We start from the raw sequence: 27,275 nt of genomic DNA on the forward strand, positions 1-27,275 counted from the left end.
CACGTGTGCGACTTGTGCAAAAGGTGTGAACACGTCGGGCCCTCGGCACACCTTACCCCTCGCACTTTTTTCATTCTCCGCGTTTTTTTCAAATTGGTTTGATATGGGTGTGAACATTTGTTCAGAATAGAGGCTCAGTTGTTAGTTCAGCGCCGTGTTATGGCGTCATCGTTTAGTTTCACAGTGCGCTAGCGTTGGTATCGCGTCGTGTCGAACCTACAAGTTCAACGCCTTGTGTTCAGAGCGATGCACTCCAGTACACGGCTGTGCAAGATGTGTAGTTGAAATTAGGGGCAGTATTATATGCAATAACTCATGCGTAGGTGGTTGTAGCCAGGCTTTTATTCCATAATAGAGTTTTAAGGTCTGATGACAAAGAGACCTTCAAGAAGAGTCTGCAGAATCCACATTCCTTACTTCAGAAGGATTCTTCAAATCTCTTTTTTGCGAGCATCTGCAAGTAAACAAAACGAAAAACACATTTATTTTCTTAAAGCTTCTCTCAATATCGCTTTTCACCGCCTAGGTTTCACCAGCGCACGGCTGAACGGCTTAAAGCGAAGCTGTATTAAGCTACACCCTCGTGGTTTCGTTTAAGTACTTATATTTGTCGCTGAATAGACGAATCATATACAGGGTGTCTCAACTATCACGCCCCAAAACTTAAAAAATATGCAAATGCCACGTAGTTGAACGGAACCAAGGTAATGCTGTTTGCCGTCGCCTAAGATACCCAGGTTAGTTTTTTGTATTCCGCCTGATTACATAATTACCATGAATTCATTAATCAATGCTGAAAAAGTTTGCGCGCGGACACGAGGACAATGGCGAGAAAAAATGCCGAGAAACTCCTTTCTCGGCATTGTCCTCGTGTATCCGCGCAAACGTTTTCAGTATGCATTTCAACCAACTAGCCCAACTATCTGCTCTCGTAATTAATCAACTTCTCAAATATTATGAGATGAAAAGTGTCAATGAGAAAAGTGTAGAGCATCACGAAAAACTCCAGATACAGATTTCTGTTTTCCTATAAGGTCTACATGAAAGTGGTTTTCCGAGCGGGGAAGGAGCCCGCGAATACAAATAAAATTGCCGCGTGACTGGCCGCTCGAAGAACTTTGCGTGTGTTCACGCAAGGTGTCGCAAAAACACTTTTGCATGGCGCGCACTGAGCAACAGAAAGCTGTACCGGGAGGTTTTCATGCTGCTCTACAGTTTTTTCATTGACTCTTTTCATCTCATTATAATATTTGAGAAGTTGATTAATTAATTAAGGCTAATTATGTAGTTAGGCGGAATGCAAACAAACAAATAATCTGAGCATCTAAAGCGACAGCAGACAGCATTACCTTGGGTCTGTCGAGCTGCGTGGTATTTGCATATTTTTATATCTTGGTGCATGATAGTTGGGACACCTTGTACAGCTGTGAATATTGCAGGGTGTGAGACCGGGCTAGTTGGTATTCCATGCTGAAGTGACTAGCGCAAGAGTGGACACGGAGCATTCCTGGGGACTGTCCGTGGGACACCACCTTAGGCCCTGCCCCCGCCATGGTGCGCTCTTGTCTGCTTGAGATAACCATGTTGTCTTGCACGTGTGCAACTGATTGCGATCAGTGCGCGAGAGTATATATTCATAAACATTTTTGTAATAAACACCAGTTGGAAGTTGCGCTTGCCCTTGTCGCCCCTTTTGTGCCCTGTGTCCACTCTTGTGCTTGTCACTTCAGTCTGAAGGTTGACAGGCAGAGTAGTGCCAGTAGGCGCACCTGTGTTCTGTGGAATAAAACAATCAATGAAATCGCAAAACTTCCTCGTACAACGCCGGCTCATAATTATGTCTAAATCACTTAGATCTCGTATTGGAATAGCGCATGATATTTAACGGCTTATCTATATTCGTCTTATACTGAATTTGGCCTGCCGCATTCTTCGCCGACTGGATATTTTCGCATTCTTGGCGAAGCTCACAGTGGATATGTGTCACTGTGGCACAAACCGTAAAGAAGGCGTAAATGTATTTATAGATATGTGCCGTACTTCTCTGTGCATGGCACACAGAGCTTTACCGGCGACGAGACCGTGCGCTTGTTATCCGCTACTGCTGTTCGATGAACGTGCATGTTTTTTTTCTCACTCACAACACCTTTTAGCACTCGCAGAGGTTCTTCTTTTGAGAAGAAAAGGTGTTCCTACACACGTAGTAATTTCTCAATAACATATGTTGATACAGGCATGCCGTCCTTCCTTATATATATGCGACAAAGCAGTTGCTCCACATGTAAGCTTTCGTGTCTCAAATGTAATCGCGGTTTGTATTTGCTATCGCTGTGCTGTTTCAACGGACGTGATTTTCGGTTGTCAGCACGAGGTCACGGTGTTTTGTTCACCACAGAAGCGGCTGCAATGACTAAGGGGGGCAAAAGATGTGAAAGCATTAAGGCACGAAAGCACTGAGATGAAGCACATTAAGACGTGTACTATAACATTTCTGTACCGTGACTATGGCGAGGCACAAATGCCCCACAAATCAATCAGCTCTGTTCCACATGCATTTCAGTACCATCAGGTACTGCGGCCTTTTTTCTGTGACCTGATCTTGCGCTTTCTGTCTTAAGTGCACCTATTGGAGCTGACATTATGTTCCAGTCTGTCTTATGTGACTTATTTTGTGATTTTCTTTCGGTGTACCTTTATGGGCTGGGCTTATAATCCATATTGAATGCAGTTGGCGTAGTGCATCTAAGACGACACGCGCACACGCACGCACGCACACAGCGCTGTCTGTGTCCCTTCGTCACGAGCGCATGTAACCAGCGCGCGCCCGCAGCTGTTGCGGGCGAGCGAGTGAGCGAGCAGGTGAGCGCCGGGAGAGAAGCTAGAGGAGGGAGGTATACCGCTCTGCTAGGCAGGTATTGTGTAGGCGAGGCAACTGTTTTCCATTAATTAGTCGGTTAAATATCATGACACCTTGTGTGTGACGTTATTAGTGACGTCATTACTTCTGCTTTCTACTTCCAGGCTTCCAGAAATTTCACCGAAGTCGTGCTCACGTGTCGGGCCGCTAAAATCTACGATTCGGTGCTTTGGTGTGCGGGTATCAGTGATGTCTAATTAATTCTGATTGTTCCAGACACTTCAGTAACTCAACTTGTAACTAAGCTTATGCTCTGATATATATATATATATATATATATATATATATATATATATATATATATATATTGAAACCCACGAGTTTTTTGCTGCGCTATGTTTCGGATTTATTTTGAATTTCGTCCTCGGTCGTCTCAGGAGGTTAAGCGGAAGTGCTGCGCAGGAAACAAGAGTGTCACTCGATGATCGTGCCACTAAAAATACATTAGTTTTTATTATGTTTCTTTTGCGCAGTACTGTCTTCTTGCACATTTCGTATGTATGTATTCGTTTTATGGGGAAAGGAATTGCTGGCGCCGCCTAAAGGCGTCCACGTGTTATAAATACTATGAGAAAAAAAATTGTCGGCCGCCGTGATTACGCGGCTTGCGCATAAACTCGCGCCATGTTCTTCTGTGCCACCGCATTTAATATATTATTGGAACGAGAGAGCGGTGAAAGAACTAGGCAGCTGCTGATAACATGAGTTTGAAGCCAGACTGTACGCCGAAACGAGAAAAAGCAGATTTAGAGAGTTGGATGGTTCTATAGCATTCGAGCAATGATGACAGCCATCAAGGTTAGGTTAAGGTAACGCACTTTAGGCTATTTTTTTTACTACACTTCTCGGAGTAAGCGGCAGACCGCCTGTGCGCACCGTCGAATCGCGTAAGTCGTTATGTCTGAAACATTTCCAGTTAATGGAGAAGGCGTATGTTTCAGCACATAACGGATCTTTGTAATTTACAGTGATGTTTCTATGCTGCCGCGAGGGAGAACTTTTACTCGATGTGGCAAACTAACTTGCCTCAGCGGGAGTAGGAGTTGCGGGAAGGAGGAGCTTTTTGTATGCCCTCGTGCTTCGCCTTTTGAGCACAGGCTTTCGCAATTGCGCTGTGGGTGTATGGCCGATATGTGTTGCTCATGCTAGCTGAAGTTTCTTTTTCTCGATTTGTTTATGTGTAATTACGATGAGAATGTTGTGAATCTTGAACATTTTTGGTACTCTCGAGGAAGTATGTACATACATCTACTGCGAAATTTCTAAGCGTTGCGTGTAGCATTTCTTCAAACAACTATTTGGGAGTGTGTAGAATATGAACTTTATAAGATAGGCTTGTTAGCGACATTTGGCTTAGGAATACTCTTTGCACTCCCCATATTTAAAAGGATCAATTTAAAAAAAAACGCAAAGCGGTCCACTTGAACTCCGACAATCTAGGGACCAAGTTCATCTGATAAAGCGCTGTTCTCTGCACTGTAGCGACTGCACGCTGGGCTGAAAAACATATGGCAGGTCGAGAGTTCGATTCGCGATAGCAGTAGCCGCATTCAGATGTGGACGGGATGCCAAGATTTAATTGTACCGTGCTTCGAAGTACACCTTAAATAACCACAGTTGGTTAAAATATTTCTGAAGCCTCCCACTACAGAGTCAGCCAGTGAGTCGGTCAGCAAATCAATCAATCAATCAATCAATCAATCAATCAATCAATCAATCAATCAATCAATCAATCAATCAATCAATCAATCAATCAATCAATCAATCAATCAATCAATCAATCAATCAATCAATCAATCTTTATTATCGATACAACTGTCAGAGCCAGTACGTTGCTATCAGACGTTAAACCACATCACTCAGCAAATATGCGTGACAAAAGGGCATGGAGGTTGCAGCGCACTTTTTGCCATGACAGGAAAATGAGTCACGCGGAAAAAGAAAGCGCATGCGTATTGCATCTGACGAGCTGGTTAGAAACTCCTAAAAGGTAAATGAAAAAGTGTGCGGTGGCAAACGCGATATTTGCACGTCGATTTCTGACTAATGTTTAAGCTAAGTATGGACTGGGTATGATCACTTTTTTTATTTATTTATTTATTTTATTTATTTGCAGGTACTGTTGGCCGATCGGGCCGTTACAGGGGTGGGGTACAAATATGGCACAAAACGCATCACGGCTTACATAAAGCAGCACTGTATAGCTAATACTTAATCACAGCGTGCCATTATACATAAATATAACACAAAATCTGACTTAACAACCGTTATGTGAAACAAAGCAGCAATGTGTAGTCAAAAAATGCACCACGTACTATATACTGCAACTTACATGATACATATTACATCACATACATCGCAACATTATACATATAACAATACTAGATTCTACAACTTACACGAGAAATGTTAGATCATGAGGATCCGTTTAGAAAATATTTTGTAACTTCGGTTTCAAAATGTTCTACAGTTTGAGAATCACATAAGGCGTTCGGTAAATCATTCCAGTCTCTTATGGTTCTAGGGAAGAAAGAGTATGTGTATGTATTCACACGAGATTGACATACTAGAAAGTTGCTGTGGTGGTCACCTCGTAGGCTCCGGACTTGTCGCGGAATTAGGTACTGCGCTGCATCAAAGTTAAATAATTTTTGAGATAGCAAAAACAAGTATTTAAGTCTGGCTATGCGACGGCGTTCCAAGAGGGGGGGTAAATTTAGTTCTTGCAACATCTCTGTCACAGAATCAGTACGGGAGTACCTTGAAAGAATAAATCTAGCCGCCCTTCTTTGCACTCGCTCAATTTTATGAATTAATCCTTTTTGATAGGGGTCCCATATGATGCTTGCATATTCCAGTGTAGGCCTTACTATTGTTAAATACGCTGTTAGCTTTACGGGGGCTGGAGCGAGTTTTAATTTGCGACGTATGAACCATGACTTTTTTTCAGCGGTAGAGCAAATATTAGTGATATGTTGAGTCCAGTTGAGGTCTTCAGATATTGTTACTCCTAAGTATTTACATTTGTTAACGGTAGTTAGCACAGTGGAACTTAGCTGATAATCAAAATTTAGGACGTGCTTAACCTTGTTTGTAACACGTAAAACAACAGTTTTTTCTTTATTTACTTGCATTTTCCATGTATCACACCATTCTTCAACAGACGCCAGTGCCTCGCTGAGCATTTTTTGATCCTTGTGGTTACATATCTCTCGATAAATTAAACAGTCGTTGGCGAACAGTCGCACAGTTACGTTTTCATTAATATCTGAACAAATATCATTAATATAAGCGAGAAATAATATCGGTCCAAGGACAGACCCTTGAGGAACGCCTGAAGTGACAAATAAACGATCGGACTGGTAGCCGTTTACGTCCACATACTGCGTCCTACCTGATAAATATGACCTGACCCATTGCACAATATTGTTATTTATTCCAAGCTGTTTCAATTTGATAATTAATTCATTATGAGGGACCCATTTAAAAGCTTTTGAGAAATCAAGGCATATTGCATCAACCTGTTTGCCGTTATCTATTGCTTTTGAAAAGTCGTGGATGGTTTCAACCAGCTGTGTGATAGTTGACAGTTTTTGCCGGAAGCCATGTTGGTTCGAATGTAGTGCTTTCTTATCTTCTAGGTACTTATATATTCCTTTCGATATTATATGTTCGAGGAGTTTGCAGCAGACGCAGGTTAAAGAAATTGGTCCATAATTTTCAATTTTCTGCTTGTCATCGGTTTTGTGTATCGGGATAACTTTCGCAACAAGCCAGTCGTCTGGGACCTGTTTTTGTTGCAAGGATGCATTAAAGATAACTTCTAGGTATCTAGCAACCCATTCAGCGCATCTTCGCAAAAAGGCATTTGGAATTCCATCCGGACCTACAGATTTATGTTCTCTGATATTTAGCAGCAGCGATAGTAATCCTTCATAGCTAATTTGTACATCTGGCATATCTGACACGTCTGAAAATGATGTTACTGTAGTTGGAGCAGTAGAATTAGAAACATTTGAAAAGACTGACTGGAAGAACTGGTTATGGTAAGAGGCAATTGTTGAACAGTCAGTTATGATTTCGTTGTTAACAACAATGCTGTATTGGCTTTGAGTGGTTTGCGACAAGTGACGCCAATACTTTTGCGGAGAAGATACCATGAAGTTAGGAAGGGTTTCCTCGTAGTATTTCTTTTTTGCTTGCCTAAGCTTTATTCGAAGCTGTGCTGATAGGTTAGATATCTTTCCACGATTTTTTACTTTCCTTTGTCTTCCTATTTTTCGCTTCAGGCGAACGATCTCTCGTGTTATCCAGGGGTTTCTTTTATTTCTTCTCTTTTTCCTTATTGGTACGAAAGAGTTTATGCAGTGCAAGATAATGGTTTTGAATCTTGCCCACAACACATTGACGTCATTGTCAGAGCTCAGACTGCCTAGATGAAACGACAAATAATCAATGATGCTCGTGTCGTCAGCTTTATCAAAATTGGGAACGTGCGTAGTGCATTCTTTAGGATTTGTTGCCGGAACCTTGGTTTTGATTTGTACGAATACAAGATGATGGTCTGATATGCCAGCTTCAACTGCTACCTGATAACTTTGAAACCGTCCATCAAGGAATACTAAGTCCAATATGGACTGTACTGTTCCCATTTTTCGAGTGGTTTCCTGTGCTACCTGTGTTAAATCGTTAGCGAAAGCAATATCGAGCAACACTTCGCAGTCAGCTCGTTCCCGTGACTGTATAGTAATCGAGTTCCAGTCAACCCCTGGCAAGTTAAAATCCCCGGCAATTATGATCCTTTGGTTTCGCGCCTTCTGTTCTTCTAAGTAGTGTTGAATGGCCTCTAAATATTCAATCGATGCGTTAGGGGATCTATAGATTGCTCCTATTATGACTGAAGTAGTTCCCAGTTTGATTTGGCACCAAGCGCTCTCGTGATTTGGGATACCGTTCATCCTTACACATTCAATATCTTCCTGTATTATTATTGCAACTCCTCCTCCTCTAGTTTCTCTATCATTACGTATTATCTTAAAACCTGGAGGTAACAACTCGCTATCTTGTATTTCTGGTCGCAGCCATGTTTCGCTAACAATAACTACATGGGGGTCATAACTGGCTAGCACATGTTCTATATCGCCGACTTTATTCGTGAGGCTTCGAGCATTAAGGTTTATAAGTCGAAGGACTGTTTCCTGGAAGACGGTATTGGTTCAATGGTTACTATCTGTCGGTGTAGTCTTTGAGTGTGTCAATTTGGTTTTCGGAAATTGCCGTATCTTGACACGGCTGTTCTTGGAATAATCCCATACGTAGACATTGTTATCTACAGTAAGCCTGTCGCGGTTCAGGCGCACGCGCGAACCTTCTTCTTTTTCCTTCAAGGCAGACTTCCAGAGTAGCCTGCGCTTATTCAGTGTTTCTTTTGAATAGTCGTCCCCACTTACGTGGGGCCTCACTGTCAAAAAGTACGCAGAAACTCCACAAATTTAAGTTTCCTGGCACACAGTATTGGGAAGAACGTCATCAATATTCAGAAGAATTTATTTTCGTTGGGAACAACCAGCTTTTATTTTCTAATTAGCTTAGGATTACAATACCAGAGCCAAATCATTTAATCTGTAAGCGGAGATCACCCGACAAGGCACTATTTCATGTGAAGGAGGGGCAATCATTGGCTTCACGTTTCCTTGTAAGAAACTGCGGGAGCTTCCACTCAAGCAGTTTTTATTTAACACCCTTGGTCATTTCTGGGCACAGCGTGCCTGTGCCATCGTCGTATGGACGACGAGAAGACGGCTTGCTTTTGCTAATTGTGTACAGTGTCGTGAATGCTACAACGGGCGCCAGTTTCACAACGAAGCTGTTAGTTCGACTAGAGGAGCTCGACAACATCATATGCGTGTGTTCCGGCAATAAAAGGAGAATTAAAACATTCACTGGTATTAAAATTGAAGGGAATGTTTGAATATTTGGTGGCCATGTCAGAGGTAATGTGTGAGCATTTTTTGAAGAGCGTGGATTAATCAGGGGCTCATTAAAAATTCCTGAGAACTCGTTTTGTACCCGTTCATAGGCGTCACACGAAACGCATGCAAAGATTTCCCCGCTGGCCCTGATACAACTGAAAATGGCAGTAATTATATATTTGTACAGAACTGGGGACAGGTTTATGGAGATAAGGACTGCAAGTGTAAAGTTTCTAGGTTGATTAGCAGTTTTGGAAGTCATTACAAAATCATCGTTTACTTTCTAATTACGGCGTAATAGGAAGCGCGTACTTTGGTTGCCTGCTATTCTGGAAGAACTAAATGTGACACCTTGATGAAATTTACATGTGTGCGGGGAGCATGTCGTCGGTGATTTACGACGAAACTTTGAACTTTCTTACTTAATGTAGCCTTTGCAGAAAAGTACTTTCTGATCCGTTTCAGAGCATTAGAAGCGTACTTTATGAATCACGTCCGAAGATTGCCCACTGCACTGAGCAAAGAAAACGTACCACAGGATTTAAATTACAAGGAAATTAAAAAATACATCTTACAGGAGTTCTGCGCACTAAGTTTCAAGAGGTTAGTTCATTGCGTTCCTTGCAGGAAATTAGTTGCCGTAGAATTTACTAGAACTATACCACCGAGTTTTCTGAAGGTTCAGGGAACGTTATGCTGATGTATATCTGAAGTTAAACATCCGAAGCACACGTCGGATGACACAAGTTTCACTACTCGTGTCAGTCGACGTGTGCTCCCTTTTCACCAGCGTTCTGGTTGAACTCGCCGTCGAAACCTCCAGACGCTTGGCTCACGACGACCCGACACTGCAATGTCGCACGTGGTTGGACGTCACAGAGCTGTGCGCCTTATTGCAGTTTTGCTTGTCCAACACGTATTTCTCGTACAATCGTGCATTCTACAGGGAATACTTTGGTTCAGCAATGGGAGCGTCTATTTCAGTCATGACTGCAAGCCTGTCGATCGAAGCATTTCAAGCCAAGGTCTTGGAATCTTTTCAGCCTAGACATAAGGTAATCTTGAGATACGCTGTCGATTGCTTCTGTCTCATAGACAAAAATAACGTGCAACGTTTCCTCGATTGCCTAAATGGCGTCGAGCCTTCCATCAAGTTTACTGTGGAAGAAGAAAAAGACGGTTGCCTCCCTTTCTTGGACGCAGTGGTTTCGAGCCAGTTCATCCGACAGCCCACAAACGCTCAGTGGTTCGTTCGCTAGTTGAACGGGCCCTCCTCACCTGCTCTGATGCAAGCAGCCTGCAATAGGAGCTTCGGATCATTGCAGAGGACCTAACGAGGAGCGGGTACCCCAAGTATTTTATTCGGAGGACAGCGAAGTTTCTAATGAGTAATCAGCATGCTAGCAGGCAAGCCATGGGCGCTTAAGCATCGAGACAGAAGCGCGCTGCTGTCCCGTATATTCGATGCGTTAGCGAAGTCCTAGCTCGTGTTTTAAGAAACACGGTGTAGAAATTGCGCATCTGCCAGCAAGCAAGCTGACCGGATGAACGTGAAGGATCCTCTCCTTCGGGCACGTTTTCCTGGCGTCGTATACAAGATTCCATGCGCCGATTGCGAATTGTTGTATATTGGCGAAATCGAAAATTTCTGCAGGCATCTCAAAGAACACAAGAAGGATGTCGCCAAAAGCCATACAGTGACAAGTGGCCTGGCAGAGCATACCGAGAGGACGGGTCACGGGGTAAACTTGGACGACGCGCGTATTGCGGCCATAGAAAAACTTTACAACGAGGCTCAATCTCGAATCACTAATAATTCAGACGACAAATAACACATTCAATAGAGCATCTGGCGCTTTTAACAGCGTGTAGTCGCGAACTTTGCGTCATATGCTGAATGATGCTTAAGAACCTTGTGCATAATTTAGCCGACATTCCATTGTGAACAAGGGATCCGTACGGACCCCGAAACGTATTTCTCAAAAATTTTGACCTCGGTCAGTGACCTGCTTCATTTTCTAACAGTGTTTCTTTTGAACGGTCTACCGTGGTGGCAGTGACTGCCCTTGTGAAAGAAATTGTGCGTCTTCTCCTTGGTTGTAAAGACAGAACGTTACAGCCTTTACCAAGGAAGAGCTTATGAAATAATCAACTCGTGATGCTTAAATAATTAACGAGGAGTGCGATAACAAAGAAAGCATAGACGTGCGACTCGAGCACGAACAGTCCGGGCTATAAGTTAGACAAACACGTGCGTACTTGCACGTGTTATATGCTTCCTAAAGCGTGAACACTGAAGTAGCATATAATCAACCAGCAGTGTTGCATTTACTAACTGCTTTGTAGCCCTAAAACAATACACAGTGTTCTTCAGAAACTCACCGGCGCACCCGCCGTGGTTGCTTAGTGGCTATGGTGTTGGGCTGCTGAGCACGAGGTTGCGGGATCGAATCCCGGCGACGGCGGCCGCATTTCGATGGGGGCGAAATGCGAAAACACCCGTGTGCTTAGATTTAGGTGCACGTTAAAGAACCCCAGGTGGTCGAAATTTCCGGAGTCCTCCACTACGGCGTGCCTCATAATCAGAAAGTGGTTTTGGCACGTAAAACCCCATAATTAATTAATTAATTAAGAAACTCACCGGTCGCAGTTTGTGCGTTCACCTTCTTTGGTTCAAAAAGTGAACAGCGCAGATTACATTAAATCTTTTCTTGTAATATCGCGCTATGTTATCGCTGTTTTTGTAGGAAAAAGTAACCTTTGGAGAGAGCTCCTGAAGAACGTGCTTTGCATCGAGGTCGCGCAGTCGTGTCTCTTTTTAGGTGATTGGCGTAAGTTACGACACTCGCGGACAGCTTTCCGTGTTAATGAAGGGAAAGCTACGGGGGGCAGAACGCCTCTGCATATGTGTTACTGCGCCAAGTACGGCAGCATTTGACAGCGCTTTTGGTTTCTTGCAACAGATATTGAGTCAGCGTAACTCTCACATGTGACGGTTCCGCATTTTCTCAAATGAAGAGTTGACAAGCAGTAAAACAAGTGCAATTTAGCAGTCAGGGATATATTTTGTCTTCTTCTGTTGTTTTAAATAATATGTTTATGTTTTACCTTCTCTAACTTAAGCTAACGCGAATGGAAATGTGAACCTTTTTTCAGGAGTACTTTTATAGCTGTAGTGTGGTTTCTTGAGCCACCTGGTGCACGGTGATAGTATAGGGGGCTCTACCAAGTACACACGCGAACACAAGTAAAAGGAACGGACAGGACAACGCTGGACACCAGCGATGTCCTGGACAACACCAACATTGTCCTGTCCTTTCGTTTTACTGTACTTGCAGGAACCCTCTATATTGTCTTATACTTGTGCCCGCTTTGCCGCTGTAGCTTTCGCTTTATTGACACAGAAAGTTGCCCATTATTGGGCAGCGCGCACACAAATGAAACACGAGAGAGAAGACAGGCCATGCACTGGTCTAACAACATTTCTTTTTCGGTTGTTAGACCAGCGCTCGTCCTGTCTTCTTTCTCATGTTTCGTTTGTGTGTGTGCTGCCGATCAATGAATAGATTCCAACTCGCCCGCTTTTCAATCCTTCAGCAGAAAGTTGTCTGCGAGTATAGTTGTCGACGCAGCAATCAATTGGCCGTACGCATGTTTTTTTTTTCACGATAGAAAGGTGTTTCAGGCATTCACCTGTCATAACGGACGCGTATTGTCTAACGTGCTTTGATGTTGCACGCCCGTAAATCTACGGAAATGTTCTTGTCTCTCGTATAGCTGTAGTCTAATACTCCGGAAACGTGGCCTATTTTCTTCTGCGCACTGAATGACTGCTTTCCTGAGCATAAGTCGTATACGCTCGTGGACGCCATGTTGTCGAGGGTTGCGCGTCCACAAAGGAACCGAGAGGGGCCTCCCACGCATGTTGACGCGGCAAGCTTCCTTTAAGAATAATAATTAGAAAGAACAGTAAGAAAAACAACAAGAACAACACCACCACCACCAACAACAACAAAAACGTTCAGGCAACGTTAAGCATTAGATGTGCTTTAGGAACAGCAAACGACACGTGAAGGAGAATGTAAAGCGAACGGGCAAAATTTCGAGCCGGGATATATAACCAAGAGAAGAATTCGGACAGCTTTAAGTGCGCACAATAAAGTGCAGAGTTCGCAGCTTCGTCGGAATGGACAGACGCCCTCGTGTCGTTATGTCTGGAAAGTGGGAAAGGGTACTATAGGCAAACCTTTAGTACTGCTGCCACGGTTTAGAGACGTATAGAAGCTCTAAACGCTTTTACGCTGGGCAGAGTGGGAGGTGCACAGGTCAAACGATGAGCAGCGTCAACTCCGTAGCGGGCACACGCAGTCATTCCGCGTTGGTTTCTTCCCGGGTCTGTTAGGCGCGGATGGGTGCGAAAAATCGTCAGCCTGCGCACAAAGTTCGGAGTTATAGCTGCCGCGTCGTACTCGTAAATACTGAGTGAGTGAATCGCCCCAATTTTTCTTCTTGGCGTTAACTTAACTCAGAACGATTTAAGGAAAAGAAAAAGAAGAAAGAAGGGACTCACCTTCCCGGCCTCTTTTATTATTGTTACTTTTTTTTCCATAATAGCCCTTGATCTTATTCGAAGTTAGGTTCGAGGCACACGGGTAGGTGAAAGAAACCTCTGGCAGCACTCTCCGGCAACTGAACCGTGCGTAAGTGAGACGGATGATGATAGCCCTCGAGGGATTGTCCACATAGCAACACATTTCCATTCGAGGTGGACCTTTATTGGCCCTTGCAGCACCAACGCGGTTTCTTCCGATCGGACCGCAGAAGTGCGTCTGAACGCTGGTCATGTCGGCACCTCTAATCGCTTTCGCATACCTCCAGCATGCCATCGTGCACCGCGTATCGTGCAGGTAGATTCTTTTTCGTCCTCAAACCAGTTCGCCTCTGTTTCTTTATTTTTTATTTGCTTTAGGTTTCTTCGTCGCCTGGAACAGAGTGCTGTCTTCTTCCGCTGCAAAACTACCTGTCTTTCGACTTATTTATATTTTTTGTCCGTTCATATCGTAGTCTTACTAACATACGAATGAAGCTAACTCAAGCAATCAAGTTATCCTTAATACGATTTACGCTTCCGAAGAAGTTACCCTGTCGTCACACTTTCCTTCAAAGGTCTGCTGATGTGGGCTGCTATATGCTCTTGCATGTGCATCAACACTCGGCGGGTCAAATTACTATTGTAAATATTTATTCACTCGTAAAAGCACAGCTTCTTGTTCATGCTGTTTAATTGCTTCCCGAGCATTGTTCAGTGAGCAACTCATTGTTTACACTTCTGGCCTATACAAATATTTCCTTACCTCCTAGTTCATGATCTCGGAATGTACTTATCTTCAATGAGCTAATACACATTTAAATGTCATATATTTGAAAATCTTTATAGCGATAGCAATTAAATAAACACTTCAGGCACATTTCTGCCGTCGCCTTAAGGTTCCGTGTTAGTGAAAGCGTGTGAGGGGGAGCCGGCGAACGCGGTTCAATCGCGCGCGCGAGCGAGGAATGCCGTCCGCATGTGTGCCCTCTTCTGTAGCGCTCGAGGCAGGGGGGTGGGACGAGGGAGGAGGGCGCCTTCTTCTCCGGCGGCTGCTACGGTGCCTCGGTGTCCGAGAGTGGACACAACCGCGGCGTCTACTACGGCGTTGGCCTTATTTACTACGGTGTCCGCCAAGGCGGACGCCGCAGGGACGCGTTCCCGGCCTTCGTGTGTCTTGAAAGCGGTCTGCAACGGGGCTAAAGTGCGCGCTCGCGCGGCCCTCATTTTCAAAGCGATCTGCGATGTTTGCGGAGTATACGTAGTGCCGGTAGCTTCGTATGCGCTGTGCTTTCACTGTTTCGTATGCGTCGACACGACAGATGCACTGAGGTCAATTGGCTGGCGGCTGCTGCCCCGATTCCTAACTGCAGCGTTTTCACAGACAGTTTCCGCTGTCATCGAGCGATATGCGTTCATGTTTGCCTGTGCGCGCCTGACACCGTGCTGGTTAATTTAGTTAACATACGTTAACGGGCTGGTTGGTTTGAATCCATGATAGAATGTGTAAGCGCGACTGAACAAGGTCGTAGAAAGAAGCAGACACACAAAGGCAGCACTGTCTCATTGTGTCTGTTTCTTTCTACGTCTTCGGTGAGTCACGCTTACACATTCTATCATTGTTGATTTCGTTAGTAAGCGAATGTTTACAAGTTTATACGGCCGATAAAGCTACTATCCTTACTTCGTACAGCTCTCTACTGATTTGCTATCGCAATCGGTGCTTCGCCTTTCCGGCGGAACTGCGAATTTTTTGTAACTACTTTCACCGTTCCTATGACATTCATCGGGCGCAAGTCCCTGTGGTGACTCAGTTTGGTTGAAAAATAAAATTGTAATTTTTTTCTCTAACGTGGTATTTATTACATTAACGAGTAAAAAGAACAACACCTGATTAGAGAACTAGTGACACCAATGACCAATGGTGTATCCATGGGGGGAGGGGCTCCCGGGCTCCCCGAAATTTTTCGGGCCAGCGCCCTGCTCCTTTTTATGTCTGGCACGTCACCTATGAACTAACGCGCGTTATGCGCGTTAGTTCCGTTAGTTCCGTTAGCTCCGAACGCGCGCCCCAGACAAATGCAGGATGGCACACGCCTTTAGGCGGACGAATCGCTTGCTCACGGTAATAATTGTATTCTTATGCACCAAGCATGAAAAACTTAACAGGAAATAATGAAACCTTGGCCCCCTCCGAAAAAAAAATCTTGGATACACGCCTGCCAATGACGAATGCAATAATGCAATACAACAATCACCAGATCTGCATACTTCAGAATGGCGGGCAATATGGCAGTCACACAAATACAAAAGAGGCACTTTCACAAGCACTGTTCATACTTTCAGTGGATATGATTTTTATTCATCCTTTCAGTGTAAATGATTCTATTAAAATGCAAATCGAGCTCTAGAAGGATGGTGAGGATAGACCCCTCAACAAGATCGGGTACCAATCTGGTTAAAAGTCACCTTCACTGTAAATACATTTTAGCTATACAGCCATTTGAGTGAAACACAACCTTGAAGGGAAGATCGGTTTGACATGATATTCCATCATTGGTGTTTTCCACAAATTGTGCATTTCCATGAGAAGAAACCTACCGAATGCCAAATTATCATCCGAGATTGGTAACAGATACTGGACAATATTAAGATTGACGTACAAAAAATTTTACGCGTCAGAAGCACGATTTGATTATGAGGCGTGCCATAGTGGGAAACTCGGGAATAATTTCGACTACTTGGTGTACCTGGCGTACCTGGGTTTCGGCGTTTGAAATACTTTGGTGTGCAGCAAATCGAAGCACGCGTGCGGTTTTTGCATTTCGCCTCTATTAAAATGTGGCCGCCGCAACAAGGATGAAACCCGCTACCTGGAGGATCAGCAGTGTGACAGTGTAGCCACTGGGCTACAGCGATGGCTCGATCGACGTCGAAGTCTTGTATTTGGTGTCGGAGAGCATCTAAAAACAGAGCGCCGCCTTTACAGCTATAGATAATAAAACTATGCTCTAGTGTCTATGGCACGTCATAGAGACGGCAGTTCACAGAGGACATGAACATACTCTTTTATTGTAACCATGTCTTTATCGGTAAGCTTTCTTTATGAAGTTTACAAAACAATATTTTACAGCAAGGGAAAAGTCCTTACGTAAAGTGAGTTTGCAAGATTTATATTAACGGGTGGTGGTGATCATTTGGATGACATAGGCCGGGATAATTTAATAGGTCTATTCCAATGCTATTACTTTTCCTGCTTTGTCAGTGGTTGGAGTGCCGCTTCATGCACCCTCGGCATCACAGAGATAGGCCGACTGCGAATGACGACCGGTAAAAAAGGAATTGGTCAAACGAAGGCATTCCTTACATTGCACCAGCCCTCACCTTTTGCCTAGCTCCAGCGTTGCACACGGACTATCAGTAATGAAGCACAGAGCGAAACTTCGTTTCACGTTCCTGAATGGCCCGGATATCATGAGATCGTTGCCAGTGAGCTCGAAGACTTGTGAAACCAGCGGAGTACGAACACACGTTCATGTTCGGTCGCTCACTCACTCGCGCGCGCGCAAACACACGCTTATAAACGCACATACACATGCACACACACGCGTACACAAAGACACACACACACATGTATACTCACGCGTAAGTACGCCGGCACACAGATACATGCTCTCTCTCTCTCTCTCTCTCTTTCGACTGGGTCAGACCGTCAGACCCGGAGGACACAACCGACCATGCATGGCCACGCCACGCGAGCTTTGAAATCACTTGTTTGGAACAAAATTATACGCGGTGAATCGGGGCAGACAGGGTGTACGTGAAAAAAGGCTGGAAGTGCTGTTAAAAGACGGCGCTGTTAATGCACTTTGATTTGTTAACTGACCGATTGAATAACTGATTGAGGGCCCTTGATTGACTGACTGATTTAAATGTTCGTACGCACCGTGCAAATCTGGTCCACGAGGTCGGGAGTGCAGTCGACGCGCGTGGCCCTCTGCTCTTTGCAGTAGTAGAAGTGGTCGTACGAGCCTTCCATGGAGAAGTAGACGGGCTCGCCGGGCTTGCGATAGATGTGCGGCAGGTCGATCTTCCTGCAGTGGCTGTGAGCGTAATCCATCTCCATGTCGGCTGAAAAACCGTTACGATAAATTTGAGGGGTTTCGCGGAGACCGCGGAGAACATCCGACCCGCGCGCGTTATCTGTTGAGGTGTGGCCGACATAATGTAACGCCCGCCGCTTACTTCGCAAAACAGCGCGAACATTTGAAAAGTACCTTTCTTCAAGTTTTGCATTCTTTTTGGGGGTTCTAATAGTTAATTTTCGGAATCAAGTTGAATAAAGATACTCAAAAGAAAGCAAAAATGACCTTAAAATATAGAATTGAATGCCGATTATTTTCTCGTTTGCAAGTAACTTGAGATATCAAATTTGTGTGCAATCTACTCGGTAAAAGAGGGCTCATTTACAGCTATACTGTTTCTCGTACATGCATGTAACGTTGTTCAAAGTGAAGTGTCTGATCAGCTGAGGAGCAAGTAAATGATAAATAACTTGTGTCAGTTATATATCTGGTGCGCTACAGTGGCAGCAATAAAACAAGGGGAACAAAACGTCGCCAGATGCGTGTAGCGCGCTGTGTTCGTTAAAGGAGATACGTCTGAGACTAACACCTCACGTAGCTTTAATGTTATCCAAATATGGTGAAACTACCCAAGTAATAAAGAGCGTGTGGCTAAACATCGGCACCGTGCTCGTGCCTCCATAAAAAGTAAGGCGTTCTCATTGCATGAGAGCAAGAAAATTCCTCAAAGTTTAAGTGTTCTTTAGCCGGGAAGAAGTTTGGGCGTGTTGGTAGTTCAATCGTAAACTGGGGTAGATAGCGCAATAACGGCACAAGGACGAAGCAAGAACACGGGACGAGCGCTCGTCCCGTGCTCTTGCTTCGTCCTTGTGTCGTTTTTGCGCTATGTATCCCAGTTTAAGTGTTCTATTCGCTTGTACAGGAACTAGTGTTTCTGAAACGCAACTTCTGCTCTCCGGCGCTTCAATCGTTCGCAAAAGTCTTGCGTCGGCCTTTCTGCCACAGTATTCCAATAAGGGTTATTATCCCGTATCTCTGAACACAAACAAATATTCAGTAATTTTAGTCAGTGAATTATCGAATGGAATACGAATTTAATGGCGAAAACTATTCAATCCTTATTTGAAGTTTGAAACATTTGCAGATCCTAGTATTTTAACGAAGGCCGTTTCACTGAATGAAGCGCAATGGCAGTAGTGTTGCGGTTGTGCGGAAAATTTTCTTTTCTTTTTTAAATGAAGAAACTAGCATGTGAAACATTGGGAAGCCTTCACCTTTCTGGTGAAAAACTTAAAATTTCTTTGCAATATTTGAATGACAAATCGCGATTTTAGATTCGCAAATTGACAAAGTTTCACGAGTTAGTTTATTTAGTTGTTCATTTTTGGTCTTATGCCGCAATTCAAGTCACATATAGAGTTAGCAGAATTGTGGAAGCCAGATTCATTTTCTAGATATACGACTCCGGAATATGCTACGAAAAGAATTAAACATCTATACTATCGTTTTTTATGCCCTTAATGTAATAATTCACTAGTTAACTTGTAGGAGAGGCTTGGTTAGTTAAACATTGCGATTTTTCACGCCTGCGATGTTCCGCTTGTCATCTAAAGCATCAGTAAATGGCGATCAAGGCCGCGATAACGTAACGATTTTGATGAAATGTTACCCTCTCTTGCCGTTCATTAATGGTCAAAGTGCAGGGCGCTCCGCCCACATTATCAGCGTTATACCGACAATGAACTGTGAGTGATAAAAAAGAAATAGAATCGAACTAGAGGAATCCTTACATTTTACAGGCCCAATAGAAATGTGTGTTCGTAAAAAAAATTGAGCAGGTATTAATTCTTCATCTTTTTTCTTCACCAGGCTGCATTTTTTAAAATTTCAAGCCAGCACCATTATTGCTTCCTGAAGTAATGCTTGTACGTATGCTCGGATAATCGAAGGTTCACCTGACAGCTTTCACTTTCGTGATTTCCGGATGCCCAATAAAGTATGTATGCATGCCCACTTATATACGTGCGATTAACAACAATCGAGGGTACCGTTGCAGTCTTTGACTTTAGGGCCCTCGTCTGTATATTGTCTCTTACCCATTCATTGCATTTAAAGAATATTAAACTGCACCTGAAAAAAAATTGAACTTGAAAATATGAACAACGGTATTCGCATTTTCTCCCCCGTTTTTTTTTTTTTTCATTCGACGCACTCTTCGTCAGTCTTTTGAGGCTTTCAGTGACTCGGCTTTTAGTCGCATCACAATTTGCATCGTTGCCGTATGCAAGCAAGCCACGAGAATGTGGCGAGGCGAACTCTTGCTCACCAAGCGAAGACGCCTGAGATCCCGGAACACAATGCAGCGGTAGCAGCAGCAGCAGGACCAGAGCCAACACGTTACAGGCACCGGCGACGGAGAGGCAGGCGAAGCTCGTCGTAGCTGTCATTCTCGGAGGCACCGTTGCTAACGACGGTCGTTGGCTCACGCTGTCTGACGAGCCGCCCGATTGCCAGCTGGCGTTCGTTGGATAGATGCCTCGCTGACTGGCTCGCTGGCTGGCCGGCCAACGGGCTTCCGTGCCTCACGTCAGCGCGCTGACGACCGCGGGAGATTGGCTGATTGACTTCGACTCATGACTCGGAATGCATGCACACCGCTGCCGCGGTTCACTCTATGTAGTACTTAGTATTGCTGCGTTTATGTAGGATCCACTGCTAACAAAAGCAGTGATGACCAGCTCAGGCTAGTTGCTATGTCTCTTAGAGAGATTGCGAATTGTGCCAATTGCTTTTCTGCCTGTTTTTTTTTATTTACGCAGAGAAAAGCGAATACACAAATAAAAGCGTATACGGCCCTGACGCATTTTTTTTAGGTCTAAAAGTCTTCGTTTCCTGTAAGGATATCACTGAAAAGTCAAAATTTTGCCCATTGTTACCTTAAAGTGTACGACGGAAACTGGTGCCTTATGCTTGCGAAATGACAGAACTGTCGTATGTGCGAACATTGCCACTGAATATCATAAGCTTGAAGTTAGCCGGTAGAACCAGTAACGCGATAAAAAAAGGAAACGAAAACATTTATTGCCGTTGGTAAACAGTTTCGACGTCATCAAAACCTTTAGTCTTACTTATCTCTTGTCTAGGACTAACGGACTAAAATAATGTTTCTTAAGCACCAGGATCCACTCTGAAGTCTTAATGACAAGTAACTAATAATAATAAAAAACACTGGGCGCTTTCTTTTGCGCTGCTGTGCATTGCTAGATTTGAAATAGTTTTTTTTAATTGGTACTTAGAATTGACCTCTGGCTATTCGCTCTACGCGTCACTGGCCAGCCCAGCTCAATTTTTTTCTCTTAATATCAACTAGAATAACGGCTAACCCCGTTTGCTCTGTGATCCCCACCGCTCTCTCTCTCTCTCTCTTTATTCATAGCTTTTTGTTTTACTTTCTTCATTAACCTCCAAGTTTTTGCCACTTATGTTATCACCGGTAGAATGCAGCAATTGTACACTTTTCGTTTCAATGACAGTGGCAAGTTCCCAGTCTGATTTTTGCAATACATGGCGTATGCACTGCAACCTTTCTTTATTCTTCTGTAAACTTCCTTCTGATGATCAGTATCGCGTGTGAGTAATTGACTTAGATAAACATACTACAGTACATACTCTGGAGGTTGCCTGGCGATCAGGAATATTTGTTCCCCTGCTAGGCTATTGAACAATATGTTTGTCTTTTGCATAATATTTAACCCTACGCTTACATTTTCCCGGTAAAAGTAGTCGATCATTTGTTGCGACTCATCCCCAGTGTGTCATCTGCTATACAAAGGTTATTGATATATTTGCCGCTGATCCTCACTCCTGAGCCTTCCCAGTCTAATAGCTTGTATCGTTCTTCTAAGCAAGCAGTCAATAGCATTACAGAGATTGCGTCTTTTTTAGCCTGACGCCTTTCTTGATAGGTAATATTCACCACCATTTTCATCCTCATATTCAACGTCTTCTCTATTCTTTCTGTCTACACCCTATTCCCTTCCCCCAACGCCGAGTAGCAGGTCAGAACATTGATTCAGGCCGACCTTTCAGCTTTTCTATAATAATAAATACCTCTCTTTCTCTACTTGTGGATGACCAAGGTAGCTGCGGACTATTAGTATGTATTTCCCAAAATATTCAGGTATGCCTCCTGTACTCCTTGATTGCGCGATGCCTCCATGACTAGTGGTATTTCTACTGAATCAAATGTATTTTCATAATCTATTAAACACATATCGCCAAGTTGAGTGTACTCTGCAGATTTCTCAAGTATCTGACTGATGACATGAGAATTGGAAAACTAGAGTTACGGAATGGGTGGTAAGGGAAGGAATGTGCAGTCGTGGATGGCGGAAAATTGTCTGGAGTGATGAAATTAGGAAATTTGCACGTGCAGGTTGCAATCAGCTAGCGTAAGAGGGACCATTGTAGATCGCTGGGAGAGGCCTTCGTCCTGTATTGGATGCTGGTGATGGGGAAGAATTATCTTAATTTTGGAATGTGGTTCCAGCTATATTTGTATACTTGTTATAATTAAGTATGATAGTACTGTTTTTTTTTTGCTGCTGTGTGTACTCTTTAGGCTTTGTTGGGCTCTGAATGCACTTCGCTGATGGTTGTACTATTTTGGGCCTACATAAATATGAGGGTTGTAAAGACACAGACAGCCGGTAATCCGCACGAACGTCCGTTTACATCTCTCGCGCCACCGTGCAAGCGCCCGAGCACAAGTGCCCCTTCTCTTCTTCATCACACTCCACCACGTTGTGGAGGATAGATTTCGGGATCGAAAGTTGCCGAAGATGGCTCTGGAGGCCGCATTGGCTGTTTTGGCATGGTCGCCATTGACAAAACTCGGCAGGAGATCCTGGACATGGAAGAGCAGCCGGCTGTACTGCCGTACCGTGCAAACAGTGAGGCCGTCTGCCCAATCGTCCTGTGCATCGTCGCAGCGTTGCCGCAGACGAATAAAGCTTCGCCAATGCGCTCGAATCGCACAAACTCGGCGAACTGCCGGGTGCTGCCGAACAATACATGTTAGGCGATGGAATAAAGGGCGATTCTTGGTCATCTCATGGGCGACTGCAAGAGCGCTGTCGTTGGCGCCCCGAGATGTGGTTTGTTTCAAACAGGAGAGAGGTGCGTCTAGGCCGAAATACGTCGTCTCTTGCGGGTCTGATTAGGCAGTTCTGGCCCGCACGGGAAGCCCATAGTCCGAGGACCCGTCGGGAGCCAGAAATGGTAGCACGGCTAATTCTTGAGGAGCCGGTACTTCACTGCGCCTAATCAGTGATGTGCGCGACGGCCCTATCAACGTCTGCTGTGGTTGAGAAGCGGTCTCGGGCGCTTGATAATCCTGAGCCGATCGAGGTCTCGAAGCCAAGGGACGGAGATTTGCTGCGCTACCGTCGATGGTGAGCTGATCTTGGCCAGAGATTAGATAATCGGCTCACAGAATTAGGTCAGCAGGCACGTCCTCCAAGATGGGAACCGCGGCTTCAGTATGGAGCTGAAGTTCAAGTGCCCCGACAAGCATCATGGTGCTGCCGAGGTCTCGAAGGGGCGTCTTGGTCCAGGACAGCAGTACGACTGGCGCATGGCAATAAGGCAACGCCGTACGTTCAGCTGCAGTCCCCAGAAGAGCTCTGAGCTTCTCTATATCGTCGACGCATACCCGCAGTTCTAGATATGCGGCCGCGTTTGGTAGCGAATGGCCTGACATGGAGCTTGCGGGCAGTTCTCGTATCCATCTCCCAGGCGCCGGGACGAAAAGCATCCGTGGGTTGAGGTAATGGTCTCCTCTGCATTAACGGCCACACGCCAGCTTGCGGTATCCCGCAACTCCGCCGCTCGTTGGACGAAAGCCTGGAAATCGCGGTCGACTGGCTGCTCGCCAGACGCGTGCGCGGAGTCATGTATGTCGTCGACGACGTAATTTCTGGCTGCCGGAGAAGTCCAGGCCACGCCATAAGCTCCCAGGAGTCGTAATTTCAGGTATACATGTAGATTGCAACTTCCTCGCTCTCGGCTTGCTGGCTTGCTGGTTTCATTTCCATGAAACAAGGGACATAAGTGCTCGGGAGCCCTGGAAATGCAGATGTCAGCGCCGTACGCTAGGTTAGCCATGTAGGATACCTGCTTCCTTGGATTCGAGGACAGGCTTGCGCTGCTACTTTGAGGCGCTTTTCCGGGAGGGATCTCTTGACAGTCTCTGGCCGAGAGGGTTTGGAGTTCAAAATTGTCCAAGTGCGGACCCACATGGTAGTTTCTTCCGTAATACCGTGGCACACGTCAAGCACTGTCTCGGCATGCGTTGTAAGTGTGGCGCCCCCGGTACCGGAAATGAAGGGCTGCTTGCCATGTTCTAGAGCTGCTGTTAGAGCATGGCGATAGCCCACGCAAGGTCGCCGGTGTGTCCCTGCCCGGACGGGGCGGCGTGTACTTGCGGCGTTGGCGGGGCAGCGGGATCCACGAACAAGGAAGCGTGAACGGCATGGTATTCCTTGGCAAACTCGTAGGTTGAGGTAGTCCTAGGCAACATGTTCATGACAGGGGAAGACTGGACAGCGTTCCATGGCAGCAGGGGCCTGGGTCTGTAAGGACACACGACGACTACACTTAAGCATGCATCACCTTAAGGCTGGTTTTTCGTAGACGGCGCCATGGTAGAATAGCAGCCATCCCTCAGAACGTCTGTTGTTGTTGTCGTTGTTGTTGTGCCTTCGAAACACGCCATGAATCCACAATGGGGGATGGGCCGAAAATTGGGTAGTATGTTTACTTCTCTAGAGCCCACCGTGCAAGCGCCTTAGCCCATGTCGGGCTTATCTTTTTTTACTCACATACGCTGAAGGCTCTTCCGGGCTTTACACATGGGGCATTACACATAGGTGTTAACATTATAGACTGTAGAAATGATAGCTACACTGCTGAATTTTGATGTTTGTTGAAGCGATCGTACAAAATGCGAAAATGTCCTACGCTATTCGAGAAAGAGAAACGCCCTTAAATGTAAGCAGCATGCTGTATTGCTTTGTCGTGAAGTGGAAGAGATTATGGCGCTCTCTAGATGGCGTTGATGTACTCAGCTTAGCTTTAACGACAATTTATACGTTGTCGATAGAGTGTTCAGCAGCATACACGTGTACTTAAGAGAAATTTGACACGACATCGTTCACATATTAGGCGCTATTCTGGCTTCATGTGCTGCTGTAAAAGATATAGCGGCCCAAACCGATGTTTTGTGGGCCTACCAAGTAACACGCGCAAAGAAAAAAAATCATGTATACTCATGTCCTACAGATAATAACACTTTTATTAATGCACGCGTTCATTTAAAATCCACATATTGACATACTTCTTCCCACCATCATCATCATTATTAGCATTATATTAACCATCCGCGCCATCATTAAGACATTGTTACTTCACTGCAGAACAAAGGTTTCTCGTAGGCACTTCCAATTATCACTGACCTAATTTCAACCGGTAACGTCCTATGCCGGAAGACTTTCTAATTACCGCCCTACATGTTATCTTTTGCCCACACTGTTGGCGTCCAGTTTCTCTCGGAGCATGTTCTTTTACTTCAATGGGTCACTAGATGTCTGTTGTCTGTAACGTCTGGCCTGCAAATTCGACTTCTTCCTCTTAATCTCAACCAAAATATTTGCTCCTCACTCGTTCTTGCACGCCCAGATGCACATTTTCGGACCGAGAAAGTTTCTTCCTCAAATGACGCTTGAGGTGATTAGGAATAGCTTTCATAGTTGGGCATGGTGTGTGTCAGGCGTGTCAGTTGCAGGCGCTTCGTGTGAAATAAACCAGTTCACCTCTCTTGGCACACACTGTGTGGCTCTAATGAGGCCGCACTCATTTTATAGATAATAAAGAAAAGGAAGCAGGGAAGGTAACGAGCTTTTCGTGATAGTTTTGGATGTCTATACTATAGGGACTCAATTCCTCGTGCGGAACGGGAAGAGTTGGCTAGATATCTCGTAAGAAATAAAGACCCACAGGCTTTGCATTCGGTGGTCTGCAAAGAAATGTTTGGAAAGGGCGTATATCGGCGCTCTAAGAACAACTGTAAAACGGGCTATTCTATGTTAAGCAGTCGTTCGCAATCGCCTTCTAATTGGACGTTGAGAATGCGCTTCCTGCTTGTAAACTGTGTACCATAATTGATGAGAATTAGACATGCGTGTGACAATGCAAATAAACGAAAGAATTGTTAACCAGCGCAGGTTCAGCTAGATACATTACTCAAAAGGAAGTGGTCGAAAGAAAAGAAGAAGAAACAAGTCGCAGTTTCACCCGAAAGGCGAAGCATTGATAGCGATAACAAAGTATTACACAATTACATGAAGTAAAAGTTCGTAGTTCTGTACAAATCGCAGTAGGTATTCGCTTATAATTGAACAACAGTGGTATCACGAGCGCGTATAGACAAGCACAAACAAATCTCACTCGATGACCGTGCATGAGGACGAGCTCAATGGTTCCTCTGTCTATTGCAGTCGGCGATAGCATTGTGCGCGCAATATTGTAGAAATATAAAAACATGTATCAGGTTAGAGAGAGAAAAACGGAATGTAAAAAAGAAATGTGCAGATGAAAAAAAAAAAAAACGCTCGCATGTATCAGAAAATAACATTAGGATTCATTGTTGGACAAATTGAAATGGTTTAGTTATATTAAGGAAAATAATCTTTCTAGTGTTTCGTTCATCCTACGTCTATATTGTCATAAAAAGTGTCATGGTTTAATGTACAAGTACATATTCCCCCCAAGAAAATTCGTATAAAAGTTGTGTTAGGAGAGCTCGCAGCAGTACACAGACTAAAACATGTTACAAAAGGCAATTTCGGAATGTAAAGAGAGGAGGAACCTCGATACGCGAGTCACATACATTTTGAGTAATGTCCAGCAAAAGCCAGGCCACTATCAAAGGCGTTGGTAGGTAAATGGAAATATTGCGACTGTACACCCGTTTCTTGCCAGCACTTTGTGCATTACGCGGAACAAATTGATGGTATGTAAAAAAAAAGGCAAGTATCGTAAATGAATTCAGCACATAAACGAATGCTCAATTTAGCTATGATATGTACTGATGCGATTTCCACTGTGAGGGAGGAGGAGGAGGAGGAAGTTATGCAGGTAAACTAAATGTTGTGTTATTAGCACCGATGCGTCTGATTGGCAGATATACTACTTTTTTTATCTCAACTATAATGCTCGCAGATATAAGCGATATAGCTCTTCTATAGAAAAGCGTATAATGCCAAAAATGGAAGAAAACCCAACAATAACCTTCCTTTATTCGTTGGGATATCGCGAGAGTCTTATTCGGGTGTTGCTGCTCACCTCGACAACGTTCAGACAGAGAAAGGCTTCAGAGTGAATTGCTTGTGCACCAACGACCAAAATTATACGGACCGCTCTCTCGTCGGAGAAATAAAAGCTAAATTTATTTTGAATTCATACGCCAAAAAAAAAAACTTAAATAAATTGATAAGCGCACAGCAGCAAGTTCGCTATATGAAGTTTTGGCTGCAGTCCTCAATATCAAGTTGCATTCATAGACCGAGAAGAAAATCGGCTTTATCGCGGAATCTATTATTTTTCGGAGAACTTAACCTATCTATAACCTACGGCGACATGTGCCGTTAGTTGCG

The 27,275-nt window shown here is 44.4% G+C and overlaps 1 protein-coding gene across 2 annotated transcripts; it reads right to left on the bottom strand.

The window, feature by feature from the left end:
• Positions 1-320: 320 nt before the first annotated feature.
• LOC126527072 (uncharacterized) lies at positions 321-20,122 on the bottom strand. Of its 2 annotated transcripts, none has more exons than XM_050174792.3 (3): positions 19,889-20,111; positions 17,424-17,608; positions 321-454 (listed from the first exon to the last, which is right to left on the bottom strand). In XM_050174792.3, the coding sequence occupies exons 1-3, from the start codon at positions 20,007-20,009 to the stop codon at positions 419-421; spliced, it is 342 nt and encodes a 113-aa protein (XP_050030749.1). In that variant the 5' UTR covers positions 20,010-20,111; the 3' UTR covers positions 321-418. The 2 variants fall into 2 exon arrangements, with proteins under 2 accessions (XP_050030749.1, XP_072140410.1); XM_072284309.1 differs by lacking the exon at positions 321-454 and adding an exon at positions 1,519-1,776 and having other exon boundaries at positions 19,889-20,122.
• Between the last annotated feature and the right edge of the window lie 7,153 nt (positions 20,123-27,275).

The sequence above is a fragment of the Dermacentor andersoni genome, chromosome 9 (genome assembly GCF_023375885.2).
Source record: "Dermacentor andersoni chromosome 9, qqDerAnde1_hic_scaffold, whole genome shotgun sequence".
Classification (NCBI taxonomy): Eukaryota; Metazoa; Arthropoda; class Arachnida; order Ixodida; family Ixodidae; genus Dermacentor; species Dermacentor andersoni.